Source organism: Oscarella lobularis, chromosome 3 (assembly GCF_947507565.1).
Source record: "Oscarella lobularis chromosome 3, ooOscLobu1.1, whole genome shotgun sequence".
NCBI lineage: Eukaryota > Metazoa > Porifera > Homoscleromorpha > Homosclerophorida > Oscarellidae > Oscarella > Oscarella lobularis.
Window position 1 is genome coordinate 1242110 of NC_089177.1, and position 20891 is coordinate 1263000.

Below are 20891 nucleotides of genomic sequence, written 5' to 3' on the forward strand. Positions count from 1 at the left end.
ATCGATCGCACAGAAATTCCTATGTGGTCTCGTTCGCGTGTGGTCAAAAGAGCGTGCAATTATGGGCGAGTTCGCGATTGGCGGACCCGATGAGTATTTCATTAGAGCGTGGGGGCGTGGGGCCGGAGTCCCGCCCTTCCTCAAAATGACGTCAAGCACCCCGTGCTTTTGATAAACAGACAGCTGAGCCAAGAGTGCCAGTTTGAACAGGCCCTCCCCGAGAACGGAGCGACGTGGGACGCCAAATGGCTTTACTCAATTCCATCGATCTTCTCCTCAAAGCTGTAGAAGTCGTCGAAGACGGCGATAAATGTAAGTTTCGATGTAGCGAAAGCGATCGCATCCCCATTTCACCACGTGTGCGCGAGTGCGTGCGGTGCGGCTATCAGCATAATAATGGTACCCCCTCTTCCATTTCTTCTTCTATTGTCTAGTCGTCCCGTCGCGACGCGAGTCGAAGCAAGCCGGCGGGAGCGCGCGATCGCGCCGCGAAAGCAAGCGCAGCTACACGTACAGGTGAAGGCTCGCGCGATCGATCGGCGTCGCTTGGCCCTTATCTACGATTGCGATCTCTCGCACCCTTTCGCGATCTCCGAATCCGCCCCTACGAATCCGCGCGACGCGATCCGTTTGCTCTCGATGCGCGCAATCGATCGAGCGGACGCGCGCGAAGCCGTAGCGAGACGCACGGCGTCTACATGCCGTGGAAAGGGTGCGATGCGACGGCGTCGCAAGGTGACGCGAAAGCTTGTGAGATCCGATAGTAAATTGCTCTCGCATTCGGCGTTTTTTGCGCGCTCGGCTCCTATTTTTTTCTTCGCTATCCTCACGTGGCCTCTCTGTTTTCTTCCCGTCTCTGCGCGCGACCCCTATTTCCGTTGATTGTCTGTTTCGCTCGGCGAAATCTAATCTGTTCTCTTTCGTCGCTTGCAGATCGACGCACAATCAGCTCGAAAAGAATCGGTATGTTTGCAATGCGATTCGAATTTGCGCCCTACGCCCGTTGGGGGGACTTTGGGAATTTTTTGATGTGGGTGTGTTTTGAATCGTGTCTGGACACGATTCGATTACGTGACCGGGGACTTGGTTCGGGGGCAGCGATCGTTTCGAACGGGACGCGGTGCAATCGCCGATGCAGGGCTCCTCCGTTCGACGTTCGCTCGCCCAGGGGAAATCGTTGGGGAAACGCTACAGAGCTCGAAACGTTCCTCACGTGCTGCTTACGTCAGTAGTTGGCCTGCGTCCAAAACGTCCTCCCTTTGTTCTGTGGAAAAGGCGTGGTCGTAGAATCTTCGTCCGTTGCGACGAAGGGCGAGCGCTGCTTCGATCTTATCGCCGAACGCGTCGGCGTACGAGACGACGCGCGTTCGATCGCGTTCGTCGCGTCGACACGCGTCTCGTTTTTCCCCCCATGGATGCAGGCCAAAACAGCGCACGTGCAAGGCGCGATGACCTGCCAATCGGGGCGTGACCACGCACACGTGTCTAACCACCGCGGGAAAACGGACTCTAACCGGTGCTCTCTTTCCTCCCTCGCAGACGCGATCAGCAGAAAAAGCTCCTCAACGATCTTCGCTGTCAAGTTCCGGCGAAAGGCGACGCCAAATTAACGACGCTGACACTACTCACAACGGCGCGCTCCTACATCAAGGTACCCCCGTAGGGCTTCGCTTGTTATATTTATCCAGCACTCGCTTATCTCGTTTGTTTAGGAACTCGAAATCTTGGACGAGAAAAATACCAAGATCAAGGAAGCGCTGATAAGAGCTAACCTTTGTCTCAAACGACGACTATCGGATCTGGGCGGTCATTGGACGGAGCTGCCTGCGCCTGCGCCCGCGGCGACGGCGACGGCACCGTCGCCGAAAAAATTCAAGGCGATGATCACCAAGCTCCAAACGATCGACTCGGAAAGCGACGTGGACGTGGAGGATTGTTCGGATGATAATAGTTCGATTGGAAGCGACGGTTCGACCGTCAATTCGCACTGACTCTGAGAGAGAGGCATCTCCACGAGTGAGTTGACTATCATTTAGAAGATGAGCTATTTGACCCCCTTTTTTCCCACACTATAAGCGCGGTGTACATGTGTGTGTATTATAGTAGATAGGAGAGTGATCGTTTTAGTGAACATAGTACTGTTTTTCCCTTTTTTTGATGGGGTACACTAGTTTTAGTGCTTTCGTTTGAGCCCCCCCTTTTTTGTACATACGTTGGTCTCTGTGTGTACATTTGATTATATTTTAATGAAAATGAACGGCTTCAACCCATTTCCCTTCACCCAATTGGGGGCCCCACCACATCGCCGCAACCTGATTTAGTAAGCAGACAGAAGAGGAAGGAAAATAAATTATTAAAAGCAACAGATAACGGCGAACGAATAAAACAGAGGTCCCAAGCCAACGTATCGCGAATCCGCTGCTCGACCCGCCCGCCCATCGAATCCGGCTCCCCTAACTCAACTTCCCCAACTCGGCCTTACGAAAGACCTCCGAAGCGGTAAAGATCATCGAATCGATAATTCCAGCGACGGTGAAAGCGCCGCCAACGATGGCGCAGATCTGCAATAACATATACATATAGGGGCGACTCGAAATACGAGACAGGTTTTCTTACAGTGGTAATGAAATGATAAAAGGGTCGCCGAATAACGGTATACTTCACCGTTATGGGACTGATATCGTAGCGAAACCAAACAGCTACACACACGTGGAGATAGACATCGAGTTCGCTCGAGGGTTCCAATCTTATCGAAGTAGTAATCTACCTGGGAGGACTCGATGCCCGTGGCCATGTTGTGAATAGTGCTGTGGGCGGGGGTAGAAGGGGGAAAGGGGAGGAAGAGTGGATCAATTGTTGGACGCTTTCCAAGTCGTTCGGCTTCTTTTATGCGTGTGCGCGCCGTGGCGTGCTGCCCACCTTGTTAGCATACGTATATTGGTATGTGTGACGTTGACTCCCGTCGAGGTCCTGGTATATCGTTGGCACGAGCTTGATGTAGTAGTCGAATGAGGAGTCAGCTAAAAAAGAGGGGGAGAATGAATCACTAGGGCTTATGATGCAATGGGCGTTTGATTCGAACCGCTTTTGTCCGTCATGTCGATGTCAGAGAGAGCGGCGAAGGCGCCGAGTCCTTCGACGTTCTATGAGTGGGAGGATAAGAGGTGGCCATGAGATCCGTCTCTCTCCCTCCCTCCCTTTCCCTCTCACCGTCACGTTTTCGCCAAAGCGGATCTCGTGAATCTCGTGACCGAAATCGAGGCTCATCGGCTGAATGCGAGCCGAGTGAGTCGACATGTGAAAATTGCCGGGCACCTGAAACGAGCGTTCGAACGAAGAATCTCCCCCCAGGGGCTGTCTTTCTACCTTGTTCACAAGAAACACGCCCTCGAATCGACATCCAGCTGCAAATAGAGATTAATTAATCTCTAAGGCTCAACGACCGGTACCTCCGTCATTGATAGGAATTTTCTTTGTATTGCCAGAAAATCCGACTTCATGCCTACAATCGCATTAAAAATATAATTGCCTTTCAAATCATTTTCCGCTACAGCGTACCGTCCCAGATCATCCTGAATATCTAGACCCAAGACTGCAGGAAGAGAATTTATACACGCAGATAAATAATATAATGAGCGCACAGTCGCAACTTAATCGAATTAGGCTGACATTGACCCGAACTTCGAGTTTGTCGTCCGGCTTCGCCTCGTCGACGAACATTTCGTTTTTCCTGCGTAGATGTCAATAGAAAACGAATTTCCGCTTCGAATTCTTACGTTTCCGCCGCTAAAAACGACGACAGCTCGACGAGGAGAAGAAAAACGATGAAGGAGCAGCTCGCTATGGAAACTGAGGGGAAACGAAGAGTGTTGATTTAGCATTTGGGAGATTTCTGTGGGCTCTAGGTCCCACCTATCGCTCCTGTCAGCGTCGGTTGAGTCAGATCCTTTGGAATCTTGCGATAAATGTCGAATCTGAGAGGGAGAAATGCGGGCGTTGTTGTCGGAAGTGGAGCAGGGACGATTTAGTCGGGTTTTATCAACGATTTCGTTTCGATACGCACAAAATAAACGTCTAGTTTACCGTCGTACGTCGAATCCCATTGGGAAAAGGACGAAAACGGCACTCGTCGCAAACCGGATTATACGGGCGCCTAGGTTCCCGGAATTTTACAATCATCACTTCGACGCTGCGCCGTTCTCTACGCTGCCCGCTTGGCCATGTCGCGCTCGGACAAAGATAGGCACGCGCTCGAGCACGAAGTGAAGCAAATTCGATTAGAACAAAAACAAATAGCGATCTTGAAAGTCTTCGCGCAGAACGAGGCGTGCAAACGAAAGCTGCAGAGCAAGCACCAAGCACTGAAGATACTGACGGAAGAGTTAAAAGCGTGCAGCAAGGAAAAAAATCACTACAGAGATTTACTCTGTCAGGCGGTGAGTAGAAAGATTTTTTTTCTGACGGTCGGAATATTTCATTATATAGATACAGCAGATATTGATAATTTTTTGTAGCTTCTGTGCATGCATACGTACATGACATCTATATGAAGAATTACAAAAGATAACGATTAATTCTAAGGGGGGGCTAACTTCGTATAGATGTCATGCATGTATTTATACACGTGTGTATCGTATATAGTTGCTAACGTTATTTTTTTGTGTCTCTGCGACAAAGAGAGGTCGCGCCACGAGGCTAAAACCAATGTTGTTATATTAGACTAGCGGGAGAGTCGATATCGAGGGCGACTACAAGAATATCGTGGTAAGGCGTCTCACTATACGCTTCGTGCGCGCACGTGAACGCCACGATTCCTTCTCGAGAAACTGGAAGCGTTGGTCGACGAGTTGCGAAAGGAGAACGAGTTTCTGCTCGCTCAGTTAAACGAGGTCAAAGCTCATTGCGTCGAGTTACGCGAAGATGCCAAAGTGAACGGACCGTTGCTACAATTAGCCCCTGTCTATTATATTAATTAAATTACTCTCAAAGGCTCTTAGACGAGAAAGAGAGCTGCAGAAGGATTTGTCAAGGTCACACTCAGGGGCAGATGTACCTGATTGCTGCAGTCGTCCGTTGTCTGAAGGCGACGACCGAGGGTCTCTTCTATTGGAATTAGAAAGAGCGCAGTCAGATGTATGTAGTGTGTGAGATAGAGGTTATTATATTGATATTTTGAAAGTTGTTGTTTGCATAACATATTTTATATCTTCTAATCAATTTTTTTTATTCAGATAAGAGATCTCAAGAGAGAGCTTCAGTCGATGGCCGATGACAAAAGAGAAGCGGAAGATGAAGTAATCAACTGAACGGCGTCTTTCTCTTGAATATTTTTTTTCTAATGCAGAAAGAGTACTACAAGGACAAGTGCTCGCGTCTAAGTCAGGAATTCTCCTTGGCCATATCCGGAAACACGAATCCGACTCTTGACTTTGAAGCAGTTCAGTCTGAGAACAAGTACGAAAAACGTCGCTAATAACTGTCTTCCCTCTAACGCTAGTGGGGGGGAATTCCAGATATGTTAAACAGAGACTTGAACTTTGCGAGCAAGAAAAAGTGGAGCTCCAGTCAATGTGCTCAGACTACAGAGTACGGGAAGGCACAAAAGAACTCGCTATTATTTCATACGTAGCTCCTCTTGCAGTCGGAGATCCTCAAGCTGAGACAAAGTCAGTCTTCAAGCGGCGGTACTCTTTCCCACGGCAGCAGTAAACGTAAATTTTGCTCTGTGTTTGTGCTTGTAAGAAGCCGATCCTCCTTGCAGCTGGTGCTCATTTATCTGCGCATTCGAACGAGACCAAACTGCGTGGCATCGTGAACTCCCTATCTGAAACGGTTAAGGACAAGGACGTTGCATTGACGCACCAGAGAAGCGTGAACAAGTATGACTTTCGACAAAGAAACATTTCTTTTTGCCTTTTCTAGTCTGTCGAAGCAAAGAAATTGAATAGGTATTATTTATTTTCAGAGTTTTGGCCTCGCGCATTGGAGAACTGGAACAGAGAATAAAGACCCTGCAGGTCTCTGGCCTCTGGGCTGTTCCGGGTACAAGAGCACATGAGACAATGGTTTCTTACTGCGTGTTCATTCATATGACATTGTTTTACGCAGGAAGTTCTACTTCGCTTGCTGAACGTTTGAAGGAATCTGGTCTAGACATTGATATTGCTGAACTGACTGGAGAAAGTCTCGCTGACTGCTCAACTCCTCCGATCAAGCCGTTAACGACAGAAAATCCGAAAATCTAAAGTAGATCTATAGCTACATATACATTTGAGAAAAGATGTAGAGTATAGTTTGTATACCTTGCCTTGAGAAACAATAATTTCATCTGGTCAGAGAGTACCAAAATCATCTATATATGTATACAGTATATAGTCTGCTCGCAAGAATTTGTTGTACTGGTGTCATCATACTCAGAGCGCCACAGAAAAAATAAATACCATATATACAAATGCTACACTCACAGTCTTTCGACTGGAGAAACCATTCCACAATCTAAATACGAAAAAAAATTCTACCGGTATACACAAAAGAAAAATAAAGCAATGCACTTGCTACCCCGATCATAATAACGCTATATATCTTCGTGTTCGTTTTCATCATTCACGCGAGAAGGTGCAGCTGGCTGCACGGCTCTTCGACGTCGCTCGCGTTCTTCGCGTTCCCGCCGCAATCGTCTCAGCTCGCGAATCTGACCCCAGACGACGAACCGATTGTGCAACGATATGCCCACGACGAGAATGACAGCCGTCGACACGATAACAACGCCAATGCAAGCGACAGCAACGATGACGCCAATTAGACCGCTGTTCAGCTTCTCGACAAAATCTAAGGAAGCTGAAGATGTTGGGGACGCCGGATTTTGTGTACTAGTCGGCACGCGAACAACACTATTATATCGAACTTGGGGACACCACGGCCCATCAAGTGTATTTATAACGAGATTGCACGTGCCGTCGCCGGGCGACGAGCACACGCAGAGGGTGTCGTTAGCGCGCGCCGTCGTCGAAGACGACGACGACGGAGTCTCGCTGTCGTTTCGATAGCACGATTGCGCGCATCCGGGACGTTCCGACAGCGTACAATTGATCGCGATCAAGTCGTCGCTGACGCATCGTTTTAGCTTCGAATCGAATTGGGCGCGATGCGGGGCGCAGTTCGCGCCGCAAATCGCGTCCGCGCACGCGGTGCACGGGCATTGTTCGACGGGGCGATCGTCGGCGTCGCACGTCCGGCTGCACCGACGACATTGGGTTAGCGAGGAGTCGTAGTAGAAGCCAGGCGAGCAGATTCGATCGGGAAGGGCCTTTATGGGAGTCCAGAGGGCGACGAGTAGAACGAGAGCGACGAGAATCGTGTGAGAGTCCCCATGTTTTCTATTCATCGAAAGGTGAGTCGTCGCCTTCGTTTTTTCGAGGAGAACTTCCGAAGCGATGAAGCGATGACGCTTTTTTAACGCACGTTTGGGTTACTGATCACGTGATCTACGCAAACAGAGGCACTCTTTTTACCGCAGAAACTGCCCTTTTCTGCCAATCTTGACGAAGGGGTGACATCGAATTGGGCTAGAAAGAACGCTTGACGTGTTTTTCTATTAAGCAAGAGACACCGGGGCTCCTTTCGAGGACATCTTCACGAACTCTCTCGTTCTAGGCGGCGTAAATCACTCGAAAGCGCTCACACGAAAATCAGCGAAAATAGAAACGAAGAGGTCGACACCAAGTAGAAAAGCAAAGGCTGCTTGCGCCCTCGGTGGGGCCCCAGTTTCGGATTCGAGCCCCCTCCTCGTCCAGCAGCACAAAGATCAAGACCGAGAAAAGCAGCGATGGATTCCACCCAGTAGATTGGCAAGTGGGGGCCTTTCTGAAATCGATTACGCCGAATTAGTCTTTAGAAAAGTTAGAGGGTAAGAGTCCAAAAAAAGAGGAGAATTGAATGCGAAATTTAATTAATAGCGTTTATTTTTAGCTTGCTGAATAAATTGACGCCGGAGAAATTCGAGAAGTTGAGCGGAGAGATCATAGCGGCGGGAATCAAATCGGATTACATACTGAAAGGAGTCATAGTTTTGGTTTTTGAGAAGGCTCTCGATGAGCACAAGTACAGTTCTCTCTACGCTCAGCTTTGCATTCGGATTGATCGTGATGGACCAAACTTTGACAATCCAGCATCAGGAGCAAATGTAAGTACTGTAGATTCAAATCTTTTGTTTGTTATCTGGACGTAATGTCTTCTTGCGATTAATTGAATATATGTAGATTATTATTTTTTCTTATATTATGTTCTGAATCTATGTATAACGGGACTAGAAGAATTTTCTTTAGACGTTTCGGCGGCTTTTGCTTAGCCGATGTCAGGAGGAGTTTGATCACAGAGCAAAGGCAACGGCTGGTATAGAAACGTGTAAGGATGACGCGGAGAGGAAATGATAGTCTTTCCCTTGCAGCTTTTGATAAGAAGGAGGGTCTCACTCCTGAAGAGGAAGAACAACGAACTCTGGCTAAGAAAAAGATGCTCGGGAACATTCGCTTCATTGGTTTGTTTGTTTGTTTGTATACGTTCGTCGAAATTAGTTCTTTTTTGACGTCACTCAACGTTCAGGGGAGCTTGCCAAATGCGGCATTTTGCACGAGTCGATTCTTCACAAGTGCGTGCAGAAAGTGAGAGAAAGATCGAATGAAACGTCTCCTTACTTGATGGGAAAATCGTTTGCAGCTGCTTGAGAAGAAACGACACGAACGCGTGGTGGATATGAGTGAGAACATCGAATGTCTTTGCTCCCTGCTAAAGGTGGTCGGAAATCTGTTGGACACGCCTAAAGCGGAGGTAAAGGGAAAGAAGAAGACGAAACGCGTCTCTTTGTGACTAAGTCTTCATGCCAGGGCCTGATGAATCAGTACTTCGAAAGGATGAAAGTGATCCGCAGCCGACCCGGGCTTCCTATGCGGATACGCTTCATGCTCGAAGATGTTGCCGTTCTGAGGGAGAAGAAGGTAAGGAAGTCATGTTTGAAAAAAAACTTGGCTGTGAGCAAATCCAATACTTTCCCATTCTATACGCGTAGAACCCGTTTAGTTATTTTTTTTGCTGTAAGATACATAACGAGCATCAACGATTTGAGAATCCGTTCCCCTTTTCCTTATAATAGTTTAGGCTTGATAGACGACGCTAAAGCCTTCTCCAAACATAAGATGTTTGAACAACTGCATTTTTTACCTCTATTTATCCACGTCTTCTTTAGTGGAAGTTTCACACCGCAATTGACATTGCTCCTGTTCCGAAGACGATTGCGGAGATGAGACAGCAATTGCCGGAGGTCAATACACTAAAAAATTGCCTCTATATGATATATCCTTATACTTTGTTCACGCGCAGAATCAACGCATTGCTCTAATAGCGTCCGAAAAAAGTCGCTCCAAGTCGGTTCAACGCCAGCAGCAGCAGCACGACTCGCCGCCGTCGTCGAAGAGTCACCGTCGACGTGGAGGCGGTGGAGGCGGTGGCAACGGTCCTTCAAAGTTGCAGGGGGGCAGACGAATGCCGCCACAGCAGCCGTCAGCTCAAAGACAACCGTTGCCTCATGCGACTCCGCCGACATCTGGGAGTCAACAGGTAAATATAACGCGTCGGAGGACCCTCGGAATCAATTCTTTTTTCTTTTATAGTTGCCTACTGCGTCGGAGCCGTTTTTTCAGAAGGTCGATGTTGTGATACAGGAGAAGGGTAAGCCGGCGAAGAAACCGGAGAGAAAAGTGTCCAAGCAGGACGTTGTGAAGTTATCCGTAAGAGTCGTTGGACAGACACGCATTTTTTTCCGCCTAAGCACTTCTTTTTTTAGGATCAACTGACAGAGGGATGGTGGAAAGGGATGAGCATCGACGAAGCCGTTCGCGTGACGAAACAAAGCCATTCCCCGAGGTTCTTTGCGCGCGCGGTGCGGCACGTCGAGGGGCCCCCTCCGTAAACGGTTTTTTTTTTCTGTTTCTAGTCTAATGCACATTGTTGTCAGCAAAATCTTGAAGGCGTCTGTGGGCACCAAAGCAAGTAATGAACACTTGACCTTGAACTTTTTAATTAAACGTTGCTTACGTCTTGAGTTTATGTATCGTTTTCTCTGAGGTTTTGAAGCTGCTTTGTGTGAGTACGCTTTTTTTCTTACAGAAAGGGAAGACGGCATGGGAGTCGTCGCCTTGTTCAAGGCGCTCACCTCCAGCTCTTTACTGGATGAGAACGAATTTGCCAAGGTAGGGACTCTATTGCGATAATTCTTTAGCATTCTCTAACAGAAGTGAGTTATTCATTTCTATGAGAGAATGCTATGGAAACGAGGAGGATGAAGTCCCTGTACAAACGATTGCTTTCTCGAAGGGATACGAAGACGTTCTCGAATCAAGTGACGAAGACGAAAGGGATGCAATTGCGGATACGGGAGCATTGGCCGTCATTGAGGTAAAATTCTCGACAATTGAGAACGTTTTTTTTTCTATGACGCTCTAGGGATGCGTTTCTCTGTCGTGTCTTGCCGCTTTGTTCGACGCCGGAAAGCATTATCCCATCTTTGTAGCGATTTTGAAAAGAGCGCGTACGAAACAAGGGGATGTCTGGCTAAAGGAAGTGTGCGGGAAACGAGTGCAGCTGAAAAATACCTTTCCAGGTTTGACTGTTACTGAGAGTCACGTTTTTTTGTTCAACGCGGTATATTTTCGTAGAAGAACTTCAGATCGCGGAAAAGATTATTGAGATATTGGAAGAAAACGTGCGGTTACGCTGACGCAGGAGCACCTGTAGTCGAAAAAGCGAACGTTTCTCTTTCTTCCTAGGATCTCCTATTCCTCTATCCCCTACTTCAGAACCAATCGCGTCTGACGAAGTTAATGAGACAGAGCAAAAATCCAGAGGAAGTGTCGAAGTGGATAAACGTAAATAAATCACTTCGTAGCATATCCTGCATAAATTCTAATCAACAAGTTTACTGACGCTGTAGGACAACGTTGAGTCCGATGTACGAACGTCACCTGACTTTTGCATGGTCCTCGGCTCTAGGTGAGCTCGCGTCGGGCCTAAGTAGACTTTTTACCAATGAAATGATACTTTAGCATATTCGCGCAGCTTGCAACCGACGATGGAAACGACGCTGAACTGCTGAGAACTTGGAAGGTCGGTTCATCAGTAAAAATCGGATGCAAAGACTTGAGAGATATCTTATTTTATTCTTTTTTCTTCTCCAGCCTCTCTTACTCAAATACGTCGATCGGAAGAAGAATCTACAGGTAAGACGAACATCCTCCGGTTGATTTTTTACCCGACGAATCATCTTCCTCTCTTATTTAGGTCATCGTTCTGTTTTCTTTGCAAGTGCACTGCCACAGCCGCGGCTTTCCAAAAGGTAACGGTCTCTTCGTGGGAGGGGGTAAGGGCAACCAATCAGTCCAATTTGTCTCAGGGCTTTTATTGAAAATGTTTCGTCAACTCTACGAGGAGGATATCATCGATGAAGCGTCGTTTCTGGCGTGGAAGGAAGACGATCGTCACGAGCATCCAGGCAAGGGAAAAGCCCTGTTTCAAGTGATCAGCTGGCTCGATTGGCTCGAAACAGCGGAGGAGGAGTCGACGACGGACGAAGACGACTGATTAGATTGAAATAGAATAAACGTTTATTGACACTGCGCGCGCGTCAATAAATCATCCTAATCATACGGCGGTGTTGAATATTACACACTTTCTTTGACCGTGAACCAGAGCAGCGCGTTCGACGCTCGAATCGCTCTTCGCTTTTTCCGTGCACCTGGGGGGGTCGCGCAAAGGAAACAAGCGAACATCCGGGTATCGTGGGTATCGTACAATCAAGAGACAAGCACCGGATGGCCTTTCCTTTTGCAGACGAAAGCGATCGCGGCAGCAGTTGGAGCCTCAACTCGTCCGCCTACGATTCCGGCTCGGAATCTCTAACCGATTCCTACTGGATGGGAGACTCCGGCGCCGAATCGCCGATCGGGCCGCCGCGAAAGATGCAATTGCGTCGCGATTCGACGCTACTCATCGATCGCCTACTCTCGGAGATCTATTACGGCCCGTTCGGTCGCGGATCGAGCAGCAGCGGCGGCGCGCGAGGCCGCGACGCCTACATAACGGAATGTTCGCCCGATTCGAACGCCGTCGTCGGCTCGTCGGACGCCGAAGAGGCGTTCGGAAGTTGCGAGTATCTCGCTAAGCTCGGTAAGACAGCGAAACGAGCGAAGGGAACGAACGAAGGGGCGTGGCATTTTTAGGAGTCCGCGAATTGGAGGTGATTGCGCGTCGGACGCGACAGCAGATCGCGCAGACGTCGGCGAAGCTCGTATCGCTTCTGAAGCAGAAGGACAAGGCTCAGGCGAAGGTCGAACGCAATTCGCAAGTGCTGACCGCCGTTCTTCGTGCCGAATCGGCGCGAAACGGTCACGCGGGTGAGTGAGAGAGAGAGCGTGGCGCGCGAGCGCGTGCGTTAGCGAGTTCTTTTCGCGCAGAACTCGCCGAATCGAAAATGCGTTTTTCCGTTTGTCCGACGAGCGGAAAGAAAGGATATCAGCAGGTCGACGATTGATGCGTTTAAAAACGTGTCATTTTTTGATTGGTTCGCTATTAGTGGCTCGTTGCTATCAAGGCTATGACACGTCATCCGCTTGGATTGCCGTCCCAGTGGAGGAACGAGGTACTGGACGTGTTTCGTATGTAATTTCTTCTTGATTGTAAATGTGTACACATGCACCCTAATTACTTCGAACGAATTGCGTATGTAAATGGAAATGGTTTATTATTAGGAAGTTTGGCTAATAATATGTACATTATTATTATTAATGGAACTTCTCTCTCTAGGTTTGGCTTTCTTTGGCTGATCACGAACTCGAAGGCGTCGACTGGCCGAGCGTCGTTCGATTTTCCTTCAACGATCACATCAATCCCGACGACGAGAATTTGGGAATTCAAATAGTGAAAGTACGCGTGAAAACGCAAACCCGCACAAGGCAATTTTCTCATCGTTTTTTTCCTTTTGAGGATCTCAATCGGACGGGGTACAGTGGGTACGATCGAGAAGAGGACCGAGCCTCGTTGAAGCGCGTTCTCTTGGCATACGCGCGATGGAACAAAGCGGTGGGCTATTGCCAAGGCTTCAACATTCTCGCCGCTCTCCTGCTTCAAGTGATGGAAGGCAGTGAAGAGGAAACCCTCAAGGTAAATTGCATTGGTAGAGAAACGCGTTTCGCTTTCCTATTACCAATTCATTGATTGATTTTATGTTGATTGCCCAGCTTCATCTTTACGTAGATAAATTAGATTAAATTTACTCACTGTTTGATTGATATATATATATATATGCTTTTCTAGATTAGATTTTAATTCTCACGTGATTTTTTAGATGATGATCTACATTATCGATCACATTCTTCCGACGCATTATTTCGCCAACAATCTCCGAGCGCTATCCGTCGACATGGCCGTCCTTTGCGATCTAATGAAAATTCATCTTCCCGACCTCGCCGCTCATCTTGACACACTTCGAACGGGCGTTGTTTCCGAGAACGGCGACGACGCCGCCGAGACGAAAACAACGGACGCGTACGAACCGCCGCTGACAAACGTTTTCACTGTCCAGTGGTTTTTGACGGTGTTTGCCATATGCTTGCCGCCCGATTGTGTAATGCGAGTGTGGGACGCCGTTTTAGTGGACGGATCCGAAATCGTCATTCGGGCTGCTCTTGCCGTGTGGAAGATTTTGATGCCGTGAGATAAATAAAAGTCGTCTGTTTTTTTTAAAAAGTTATTTTTTGCAGGAGGCTTCTGACGACGCAGAATGCCGACGAGTTTTACACGGTGATGGGTGAACTGACTCCCCAATTGCCACGCGGTAGCATCGTTACGACGGACGAATTCACGAAGGTGACCGTCGTTATTTGATCTTTTTATTTTAATTAATCGTCGGATCGTCTCCATTTAGACTTTGTATGAATTGGCCGAATTTCCCTTTCCGACTCTGATGGAATTGCGGGAAAAGTATACGTACACAATCAGTCCGTTTCCCGATCGGCCGCTGCGGCGCAACAGCGCCGGAAATTCCGGTGATCACGCCGGCATGATGGGCTGCATCTATTCTCTCATGCCCTATCTTCCTCTCTGGCGAATGCGTCGTCTCTTTACCGATCCCTCGCTTCTTTTCAACGACGACGACGACGAGAGCGACGACAAAGATTCCAAACGTCGTTTATCGACAATGCAACGCAGCTATCGCAATATTCAACGGCATCAGAAAAAGTCCTTCATCGTCGTATCGTCGGGAAGAAAAACGCCGCCGTCGCCGTCTCGTTTCGGCGATCGCTCGCCGGTGAACGGCAATCAACCGGCGGGACTTCATTTGGTGAGTCCGGAGGTACTCAAACCGTTGCCGCGACCCAAGCGGCAACCCTCCGGTCATCATTCGCCTTTGAAATCCAAGTTGTTGTCGTTGTCGCCGTTAGCGGCTGTTAAGCAGACGACGACAGCGACGACGGCGTCGCGGAATACGATTCCGCTCAATATTACGGATCCCGAGGCGGGGATTGTATCGAGTCCCGCTCTTAATCATTTGACGGACTTTTTACCGTCGAGTGGCGACGATGACGAATCGACTACGAGACCGAGACCGAGACCGAGTCCGTTGCCGCTTACGCTATCGACACTGCCAGAGGAGCCGTCGCCGACGGAAAACGGCGATTCTTCCGTCCAACGCGTTCAAGCAATTGTTCATTCGTTGCCGACGGAATCTCGACGATCGCCGTCGGTGGAGAGCGGAAGTCGTTCTTCCGTCACTCCGCCGCCACCGCCGCCGCCGTCGAGGACGAGTCGTGCTTCAATCGATACGAAAACCGCGTCGGAACTCGCTGTGACCGTCGCTTCTTCCCCCGTCGTCGTCGTCGTGACGGAAACCGTGCCCGCGTCTTCGTCGCATTCGGTCAGATTTAGCGCGCCACCGCCACCGCCGCTTACATCACGGCCGCCGTCTTCGCCGCATCGCGTCTCGACGCTCGTAACGACGGCGGACGACGACGCGGCGGCGCAGGAGGCGGCGCGGGATGCGTACCTTGCGACTCGACCCGACCTACTCGTCACCTTGGCTACGGACCTTCCGCCGCCTTCGTTGTCGAATAGAAACAAAGCCCCGGCGAAGATAACGTCGGAAGCAATATCGTCCGTAGCGTCGGCAATCGCAGGATCCCAGAAAGAAAGCCGGAATCTGGTGCCGCCGACAACGTAAGGTAAAATGTACTATGCGTTTATACATAACTATTCCGCAGTATTTATGAGAGGAAAGCCATATTTAGACCGTTTCAGATACAGATAATTTTTTTGGTCAACGAGAAAAAATTCAAAGGCGGGTGCGACAAAATTTTCCAAATTGATACGATACGAACTACGCCGAGGAATCGAAATTTTTTCGCTCCTCGTGCACTATTATGAACGAAAAAAGTGCTTAGAAGAAGAAATACGTGAATCGATTTATATCCTTTCTCTCAAAGCGCTTCAGACGTGTGGAGAACCGGAATCGAGTCGCGACGAGGCGGCATTCGTTCGTTAACCTTATCCAATTCCTTTGCCTCTTCGAAGCCTCTGATTTTGTGCGAAGGCTTAACGGTTTGTAGGGCTGGAAGTAGAAAGAGAGAGAGAGAGAGAGGGCGCTAGAGACGCGTCTCTTGACATAGTATATTGGGAGGGCACCTGATTGGAGACCTTCAGCTCCTCCAGCCAAAGTGCCTACCGGTAGACTTCCTGATGGTGTCAGGCCTTTCAGTTTGACTACAGTCTCGCTATTTTCTCTACAGATATTGATCGTTAGAATAGGTTCACGGGGAAGACGAAACCAAGTGTGCTTGTGTAGCAACGAATACGATATACTATAGAGTCACCCTACTCCTCTCGTATTTCCTTTCTAAGTCATGTAATAGGATCCCGTTTGTGGTACCTGAGAACGGTGAAGACGCGAGCCATTCTGCCTATGGCTCGTACTTTGCTTCGTATGACTTCTCGACGCTGGGGCGTCAAAGACGACGGGCCTGCTGAACAAAGGGAAAGTGCTATCGAAATACTCCTAAAAAAACGAGACAAAGCTCACCTGACCCTCCGGCCGAAGCACCTGCCGATTCTTCGTCTTCTTCTTCCTCTTCTTCAAGTTCCTCAGCCGTGCAGATGTTCAGTATGTTGACTAACATTTCGGTAACTGAACGAAAAATTTCGCATTCAATAAACACGCGGTGGAGACGGACACACCTTTCTCTCCTACAAAAGGAAGTGACCAGGTGAAGACGTCCATGAAATTGGGAAGCCAATAGGGATGCGGAGAACAATTGAATTGTCTTATATTCATCACGTTGTTCTCATACTTCAGAACGGCAGCTGCAGAGAAAAACCAATATTTAGTTATAATACAAATTGCTTTCCATCCCCACCCTTGTTATTGTAAACGTCCAAATAGTTGGGCGCTGAGAAAATCGTAATGAGCGACGGAAATCCAGTCGCTTGGCTTTTCTTGTACATTCGATACCTGTGACGGGGACTCGCACGTCGATCCAGGAGAAACCAGCGTGACCTACCCGGCATCTTGAGCCTCGTGAGCTCGAATAAGCGACAGTAAGCTGTTCTGCTGCAAAAATTCGCAAATAGCTGGATAGCTGAGAGACATAAAGTAAGAAAAGAGAAAAGGGTTTCATTGTGTGTGTAGTTCACCTGTAGAAATAAGAGCAGCCACGCACGCTGTTGTGAGCGTAGTGCTCCGTCGAGCGTTCGTTGCCAAACTCTTCGATTGGGTCAGACCAGAGAAGATCGCACATGGCACCGAAAGCGGGCGGTTCACGAAATCTGTCCAACTGAGCAAAGACAAAAAAAAAAGATTATACAGTATATGCTGATGGATAGATAATTGACGTGTTGTTGTATTACCCTCCTAATGTCATCCAGGGTGGAGATTTCTGGCGAAAGGCCGCCGTGCACGCACAGAAACTGTCCGTTCATGAGAGCAGCGAGAGGAAGACAGTCGAAGGAGTCCATGCAAGCGTCGTAGACTGTTTCATTGTATTTGATCTTGCCTGGAGAAGGGAAGGAAGGAAAGGAAAGGAAGTGAGTCAAATGGTTCTTCCGGATATTCAACCTGCACTAACATTCGGTTTTGAATGTGAAATATTCAGTCAGGTGACGACACTCGTGGTTGCCGCGAAGGAGAAAGACGGAGCGCGGAAAATTGAGTTTCAACGACCACAGATAGAGCACGCACTAGAAAGAGAAAATATAGATACATAGACGCCAACAACCGACTGTCCCTGTCACTGTACCTCTATGGAAAAGTATCCCCTATCAACGTAGTCACCGAGAAAGAGATAGGTCGTCGATTCGGGCGGTCCGCCCACTTCAAACAGTTTCATCAAATCGAAAAACTGCCCATGCACGTCCCCGCACACTGAGAAAGAGATCGAGACCCCAGAGATTATAGAATATACCGAACCCATTAATAATTATTGAAAATTCAAATTCGTAAATATGTACCATTGTCCAGTCAGTCTTCCTACTCATCAGCGTATGCTGAGGGGAGGGGTCCCTCGAGGGATATACAGTAGAAGCCCGCTGGTCACTCAACAGTATCGCATGCCGCGCAACAGCAGACAAAACACGTACAGGTATATACAAAACGAGACTTCCGCGATAAAAACTCTTTTCCCCCCTTCGTACCGGTGACGGGCGCCTCGACTTCGAGCATCGTCTCCTCCGATCGAAGAAGCTCGGCGCCTTCGCGAACGATGCGCAAGGCGACGTCGATTTGGACGCGACCTTCGACGAGGAAATGCTGTTTTAGGACGTCGAAGCGCGGCTTTCCCGACGCGTCGTAGACTTCGTCCATCGAGAGGCGTCGGCTCGGCGGAAAGGGAACGGCTGCGCGAGGGAGAGCGACGAGCGAAAAGGAGGAAGAGGTCCGGTTAGCGACCGTTGTTTTTTTCGGAGGATGATTGCGCTTACACGACACGGCCCGTTCGGTCGTCGACATCGTCTCTTTTGCGTTAGCCATGGTCGTGATGCGCGTGTGTTTTTCAGGGCGAAAACACACGCTGCATTCCAAAGTTTTGCGTACGCACGCGTGCGCGAGAGTGAGGTGCTAGAGTTACGCTCGTTTACGGCACTTGCGATGGGATTGCTACGCGCGTAGAGTGCTACCGAACTAGCTACTTTTTTACACGACGAAAACTAGATACTCTAATTGATACAATGTAGCGAAAAACGGCTCCACAGCGAATAGGAGCATGCGCAGCTGGTTTTGAATGAAGGGTGTTTCTTAGAGTCGGCACGTGATTAGAAAACGCCACGCCGCGTTCTTCGTCCCATGGCTCGACCGCCGAGAAAGTCGAGCTGTGCGTTTCCCCCCGAAGACATCAGCCGATGGGACAATCGTCGCGTGCTATCGTGGCTCCGTCAGGTAGCCCGTTTTGTTTCCGGCTGTCGACCGGCGCCGTCTCTCATTCTTCCTTTTTCCTGCGAGCGCAGAACGGCTTGCACGACGCCATCGAACCGCTCAGTCGAAGCAAAACCGACGGCAGGGCTCTCATGGTGAGAAAAGCGGCCGGAGAATTTGTGTTATCCGGGGAACCTCGTCGATCTTTTAGGCAATGAGCGAATTCGACCTCCAAAGTCGACGCGACATGAAGGATAAGGATAAGAAGTAAAGAAAATGTTCTCTGTTTCGTTATTTTCCGGCTGTCGTTTTTTTTTTGTTGACATTTATATAAATTGTGCAGGAAAATCATCAAAGCGCTGGCTCGTCTTCCCGATAGCCAAATCGGTCGCACACCGGGCAGGATGACGAGATTCGCCGAGTGCGTGCTCGAAGAATTAATTAATTAATTAATTAATTAATTATTAATTTCATAATAGCAAATTGAAGAAGAAATTTACGTCGGGCGAAGGCGGCGACAGGCCGCCGCCGCCGCCTCCCGAAGCCGACTACTTAGCAATGGGTAGGAAAAAAAACGATATCGTCGCTATGGTAACATGTGTCACAGACGAGATAAACTATGACGAAGGCGACGGAGGATCGTGGGGATCTGATTTCGTATGAGAACGAAAGAGAAAGGGGGGGGGGCGCTTCTTCTAATCAGTGTTTTCGTGCATCTAGGACTCCGAAGAAGAGGATTATGACGAGCCTCCCGACAATGTCGAGCCTCCTCCAAATAGATGTGACGCGCGCAAAGGCATACTTTTAATTGTGTGTCAACGAGAATTTTTTTCTTAGATCCAGGAGGGAATTCTAAAGTCGGGCGTTTGGCTCAACCGATTTTCTCATTGCATGTCGTGATATATTATATATTTTAGATAAAATCGATTCAGGAGCAATTTAAGCGGGCTGGCTTTGGCGTGCCTACTCCATCCCAACCGCCCCAGCCGTCTCATCCACCGCCTGTACGTAATACAATGATATCCTATTGAGGAATGTTTATACTCTCTCTTTCTCTAAGGATTTTGACGACGATGGCGATGACATCTACGACGCTCCAGGTTGAGTGTAATACGTCTGGTTTACTTCCTGTTGTCAAACTTCCGTTCTCTTTCCTTTCTTTCTCGTAGAACCTGACGTCGTACATTCGGGAATTACCGAAGAGGATGTGAGATCGGGGGTCGCCTTCGCGTTTCTTGGGCGCAGGGAATAGAAACACGTGTTCTCGTTTGCGCAGATGTACATTGAGGCTGGGGCCACTGTCGACGAAATGGAAACGTACGAGATCCCCGAAGTCGAATCAGGTACGGTACACGGGGGATATGATAGGGGAAACTGCGAGCGAGATTCAAATAAGAGGTCGCGAATGAGAGCTAAAGGGACTCGTCTTGTTCGTTTTTTACGTTTGTCTCGCGACTCTTTTCGCTATTGAAAGTGAAGGAGTCACATCATTTTTGCATCCGTCTCTCTGACCTTACTTACATTCAACCAGCGATTTCTCTACGCATGTACTGAACTTTTTGTTTCCTATGTTAGCGCCCTTCATTCAGAAACCCTGGCAGAGAAAGGTTACATTGCGCGCAGCGCGGACTTGTCGATTAGCACAACGAGGCTAATCTTTTTCGTCTTTCACTCAGGCACCACAGCACCTACCCCCAATGCAACGTCTACAGTCAGTAACCTATCTATAGGTTTCTTTTCGAATAGTTTGTTCAATTGTCTTTGTGTATGCCTAGGCAACGTCCGCCGCCGCTGCCAGGTAAAAAAGTTATTTCTTATGCGATCTCGGATACTTATGTGCATTGTGATTATTTTTTCTTCTCAGGAAGACCTCGCTTACCAGAGAAGGTAGCCAGTCAATCACGTCCGCGTGTTCTCAACTAATTGCTCTTTTTCTTTCTTTCTCTCTCTCTCTCGCAGCCCTTATCGCCAACGGGTCCTCCTCCGGATTTCGACTATGACTACGACGACGGAGACATCTACGATGATCCGGCGAAAGACGAAGAAGTTGAGGAGCAGCAAAACGAAAGTAGGCGAAATAGTACGCATCTCTCACGCGTCGTCTCATACGCTTACGAACATTCGCAGTGGAACGTCGTCACCAGCCGCCGCCTCCCCGCGTTTTTCAAAGGGTAAATTCTCTCAAACGTGTACGGTTTTTTTTTAATTTGCCGAGTTTCTTTTTCTCGCCGCCGCCGCGTAGCCGAATTTGGTCAATCGCCCCAAAGCGAGCCTACCCGAACCGTCGACGGTGCCGCCTCGACCCCTATCCCCCAAGCCGGCTCCACCGCGTCCGGGCGTCCAACGACCGCAGCCGCAGCCGCCGCCGTTGCCTCCCTCCGCCGCCGACGACGACGAATACGACGACGATGACGGCAACGACGGTCCGCCTGTAGTCGGCGGTCGACCG

At 48.9% G+C, this 20891-nt stretch overlaps 7 protein-coding genes and 1 long non-coding RNA gene across 10 annotated transcripts; 5 read left to right on the forward strand and 3 right to left on the reverse strand.

The window, feature by feature from the left end:
• The first annotated feature begins 161 nt into the window (after positions 1-161).
• LOC136184874 (max dimerization protein 1-like) lies at positions 162-2270 on the forward strand. Its single transcript, XM_065971872.1, has 5 exons — positions 162-312; positions 435-516; positions 934-963; positions 1540-1651; positions 1713-2270. The coding sequence occupies exons 1-5, from the start codon at positions 246-248 to the stop codon at positions 1989-1991; spliced, it is 570 nt and encodes a 189-aa protein (XP_065827944.1). The 5' UTR covers positions 162-245; the 3' UTR covers positions 1992-2270.
• LOC136184869 (endoplasmic reticulum-Golgi intermediate compartment protein 1-like) lies at positions 2228-4164 on the reverse strand. The gene is made up of 13 exons (XM_065971867.1): positions 4084-4164; positions 3913-3974; positions 3777-3849; positions 3642-3730; positions 3559-3592; positions 3450-3502; positions 3367-3404; positions 3211-3315; positions 3083-3143; positions 2920-3020; positions 2768-2807; positions 2617-2699; positions 2228-2561 (listed from the first exon to the last, which is right to left on the reverse strand). Exons 1-13 carry the CDS (start codon positions 4101-4103, stop codon positions 2454-2456), a joined length of 867 nt encoding a protein of 288 aa, XP_065827939.1. The 5' UTR covers positions 4104-4164; the 3' UTR covers positions 2228-2453.
• LOC136184863 (coiled-coil domain-containing protein 149-like) lies at positions 4143-6389 on the forward strand. Its single transcript, XM_065971860.1, has 12 exons — positions 4143-4262; positions 4320-4436; positions 4720-4764; positions 4824-4928; positions 4990-5133; positions 5232-5294; positions 5345-5454; positions 5514-5586; positions 5642-5711; positions 5762-5879; positions 5966-6042; positions 6109-6389. Exons 1-12 carry the CDS (start codon positions 4221-4223, stop codon positions 6243-6245), a joined length of 1101 nt encoding a protein of 366 aa, XP_065827932.1. The 5' UTR covers positions 4143-4220; the 3' UTR covers positions 6246-6389.
• LOC136184877 (uncharacterized) lies at positions 4252-4904 on the reverse strand. The gene is made up of 2 exons (XR_010669441.1): positions 4650-4904; positions 4252-4542 (listed from the first exon to the last, which is right to left on the reverse strand). It is a non-coding gene; the product is annotated as an uncharacterized lncRNA (long non-coding RNA).
• Positions 6390-7470: 1081 nt separating the features above from the next.
• LOC136184879 (eukaryotic translation initiation factor 4 gamma 2-like) lies at positions 7471-11735 on the forward strand. The gene is made up of 23 exons (XM_065971875.1): positions 7471-7598; positions 7654-7906; positions 7969-8182; positions 8325-8391; positions 8447-8536; positions 8602-8660; positions 8716-8826; positions 8883-8993; positions 9242-9316; positions 9376-9612; positions 9666-9782; positions 9839-9918; positions 9989-10044; positions 10162-10244; positions 10369-10449; positions 10498-10654; positions 10710-10756; positions 10821-10919; positions 10985-11043; positions 11097-11157; positions 11229-11270; positions 11332-11386; positions 11444-11735. Exons 5-23 carry the CDS (start codon positions 8512-8514, stop codon positions 11629-11631), a joined length of 1743 nt encoding a protein of 580 aa, XP_065827947.1. The 5' UTR covers positions 7471-7598; positions 7654-7906; positions 7969-8182; positions 8325-8391; positions 8447-8511; the 3' UTR covers positions 11632-11735.
• A 21-nt stretch (positions 11736-11756) lies between these two features.
• LOC136184878 (TBC1 domain family member 30-like) lies at positions 11757-16403 on the forward strand. 2 transcript variants are annotated; one of them, XM_065971874.1, is made up of 10 exons: positions 11757-11823; positions 11881-12216; positions 12270-12443; positions 12504-12568; positions 12623-12688; positions 12853-12972; positions 13033-13209; positions 13394-13758; positions 13809-13914; positions 13973-16403. In XM_065971874.1, exons 2-10 carry the CDS (start codon positions 11964-11966, stop codon positions 15263-15265), a joined length of 2619 nt encoding a protein of 872 aa, XP_065827946.1. In that variant the 5' UTR covers positions 11757-11823; positions 11881-11963; the 3' UTR covers positions 15266-16403. The 2 variants fall into 2 exon arrangements, with proteins under 2 accessions (XP_065827946.1, XP_065827945.1); XM_065971873.1 differs by lacking the exon at positions 11757-11823 and having other exon boundaries at positions 11832-12216.
• On the reverse strand, positions 15337-18167 carry LOC136184882 (serine/threonine-protein phosphatase 2B catalytic subunit 3-like). Of its 2 annotated transcripts, none has more exons than XM_065971877.1 (13): positions 18013-18167; positions 17728-17928; positions 17334-17458; positions 17163-17274; positions 16945-17090; positions 16732-16871; positions 16599-16676; positions 16455-16549; positions 16276-16401; positions 16121-16225; positions 15971-16061; positions 15727-15824; positions 15337-15652 (listed from the first exon to the last, which is right to left on the reverse strand). In XM_065971877.1, the coding sequence occupies exons 1-13, from the start codon at positions 18059-18061 to the stop codon at positions 15522-15524; spliced, it is 1497 nt and encodes a 498-aa protein (XP_065827949.1). In that variant the 5' UTR covers positions 18062-18167; the 3' UTR covers positions 15337-15521. The 2 variants fall into 2 exon arrangements, with proteins under 2 accessions (XP_065827949.1, XP_065827948.1); XM_065971876.1 differs by having other exon boundaries at positions 15971-16064.
• A 143-nt stretch (positions 18168-18310) lies between these two features.
• LOC136184883 (uncharacterized) lies at positions 18311-20891 on the forward strand (the record flags this gene model as incomplete). Its single annotated transcript, XM_065971878.1, is given in 19 exon segments — positions 18311-18466; positions 18535-18597; positions 18654-18709; positions 18786-18863; positions 18922-19004; positions 19050-19099; positions 19163-19223; positions 19280-19299; positions 19360-19446; positions 19503-19542; positions 19612-19649; positions 19719-19785; positions 20018-20049; positions 20119-20153; positions 20218-20240; positions 20307-20329; positions 20402-20510; positions 20570-20613; positions 20685-20891. Coding segments are annotated over 19 exon segments (1209 nt in total), but the record flags the coding sequence as incomplete, so codon positions are not given.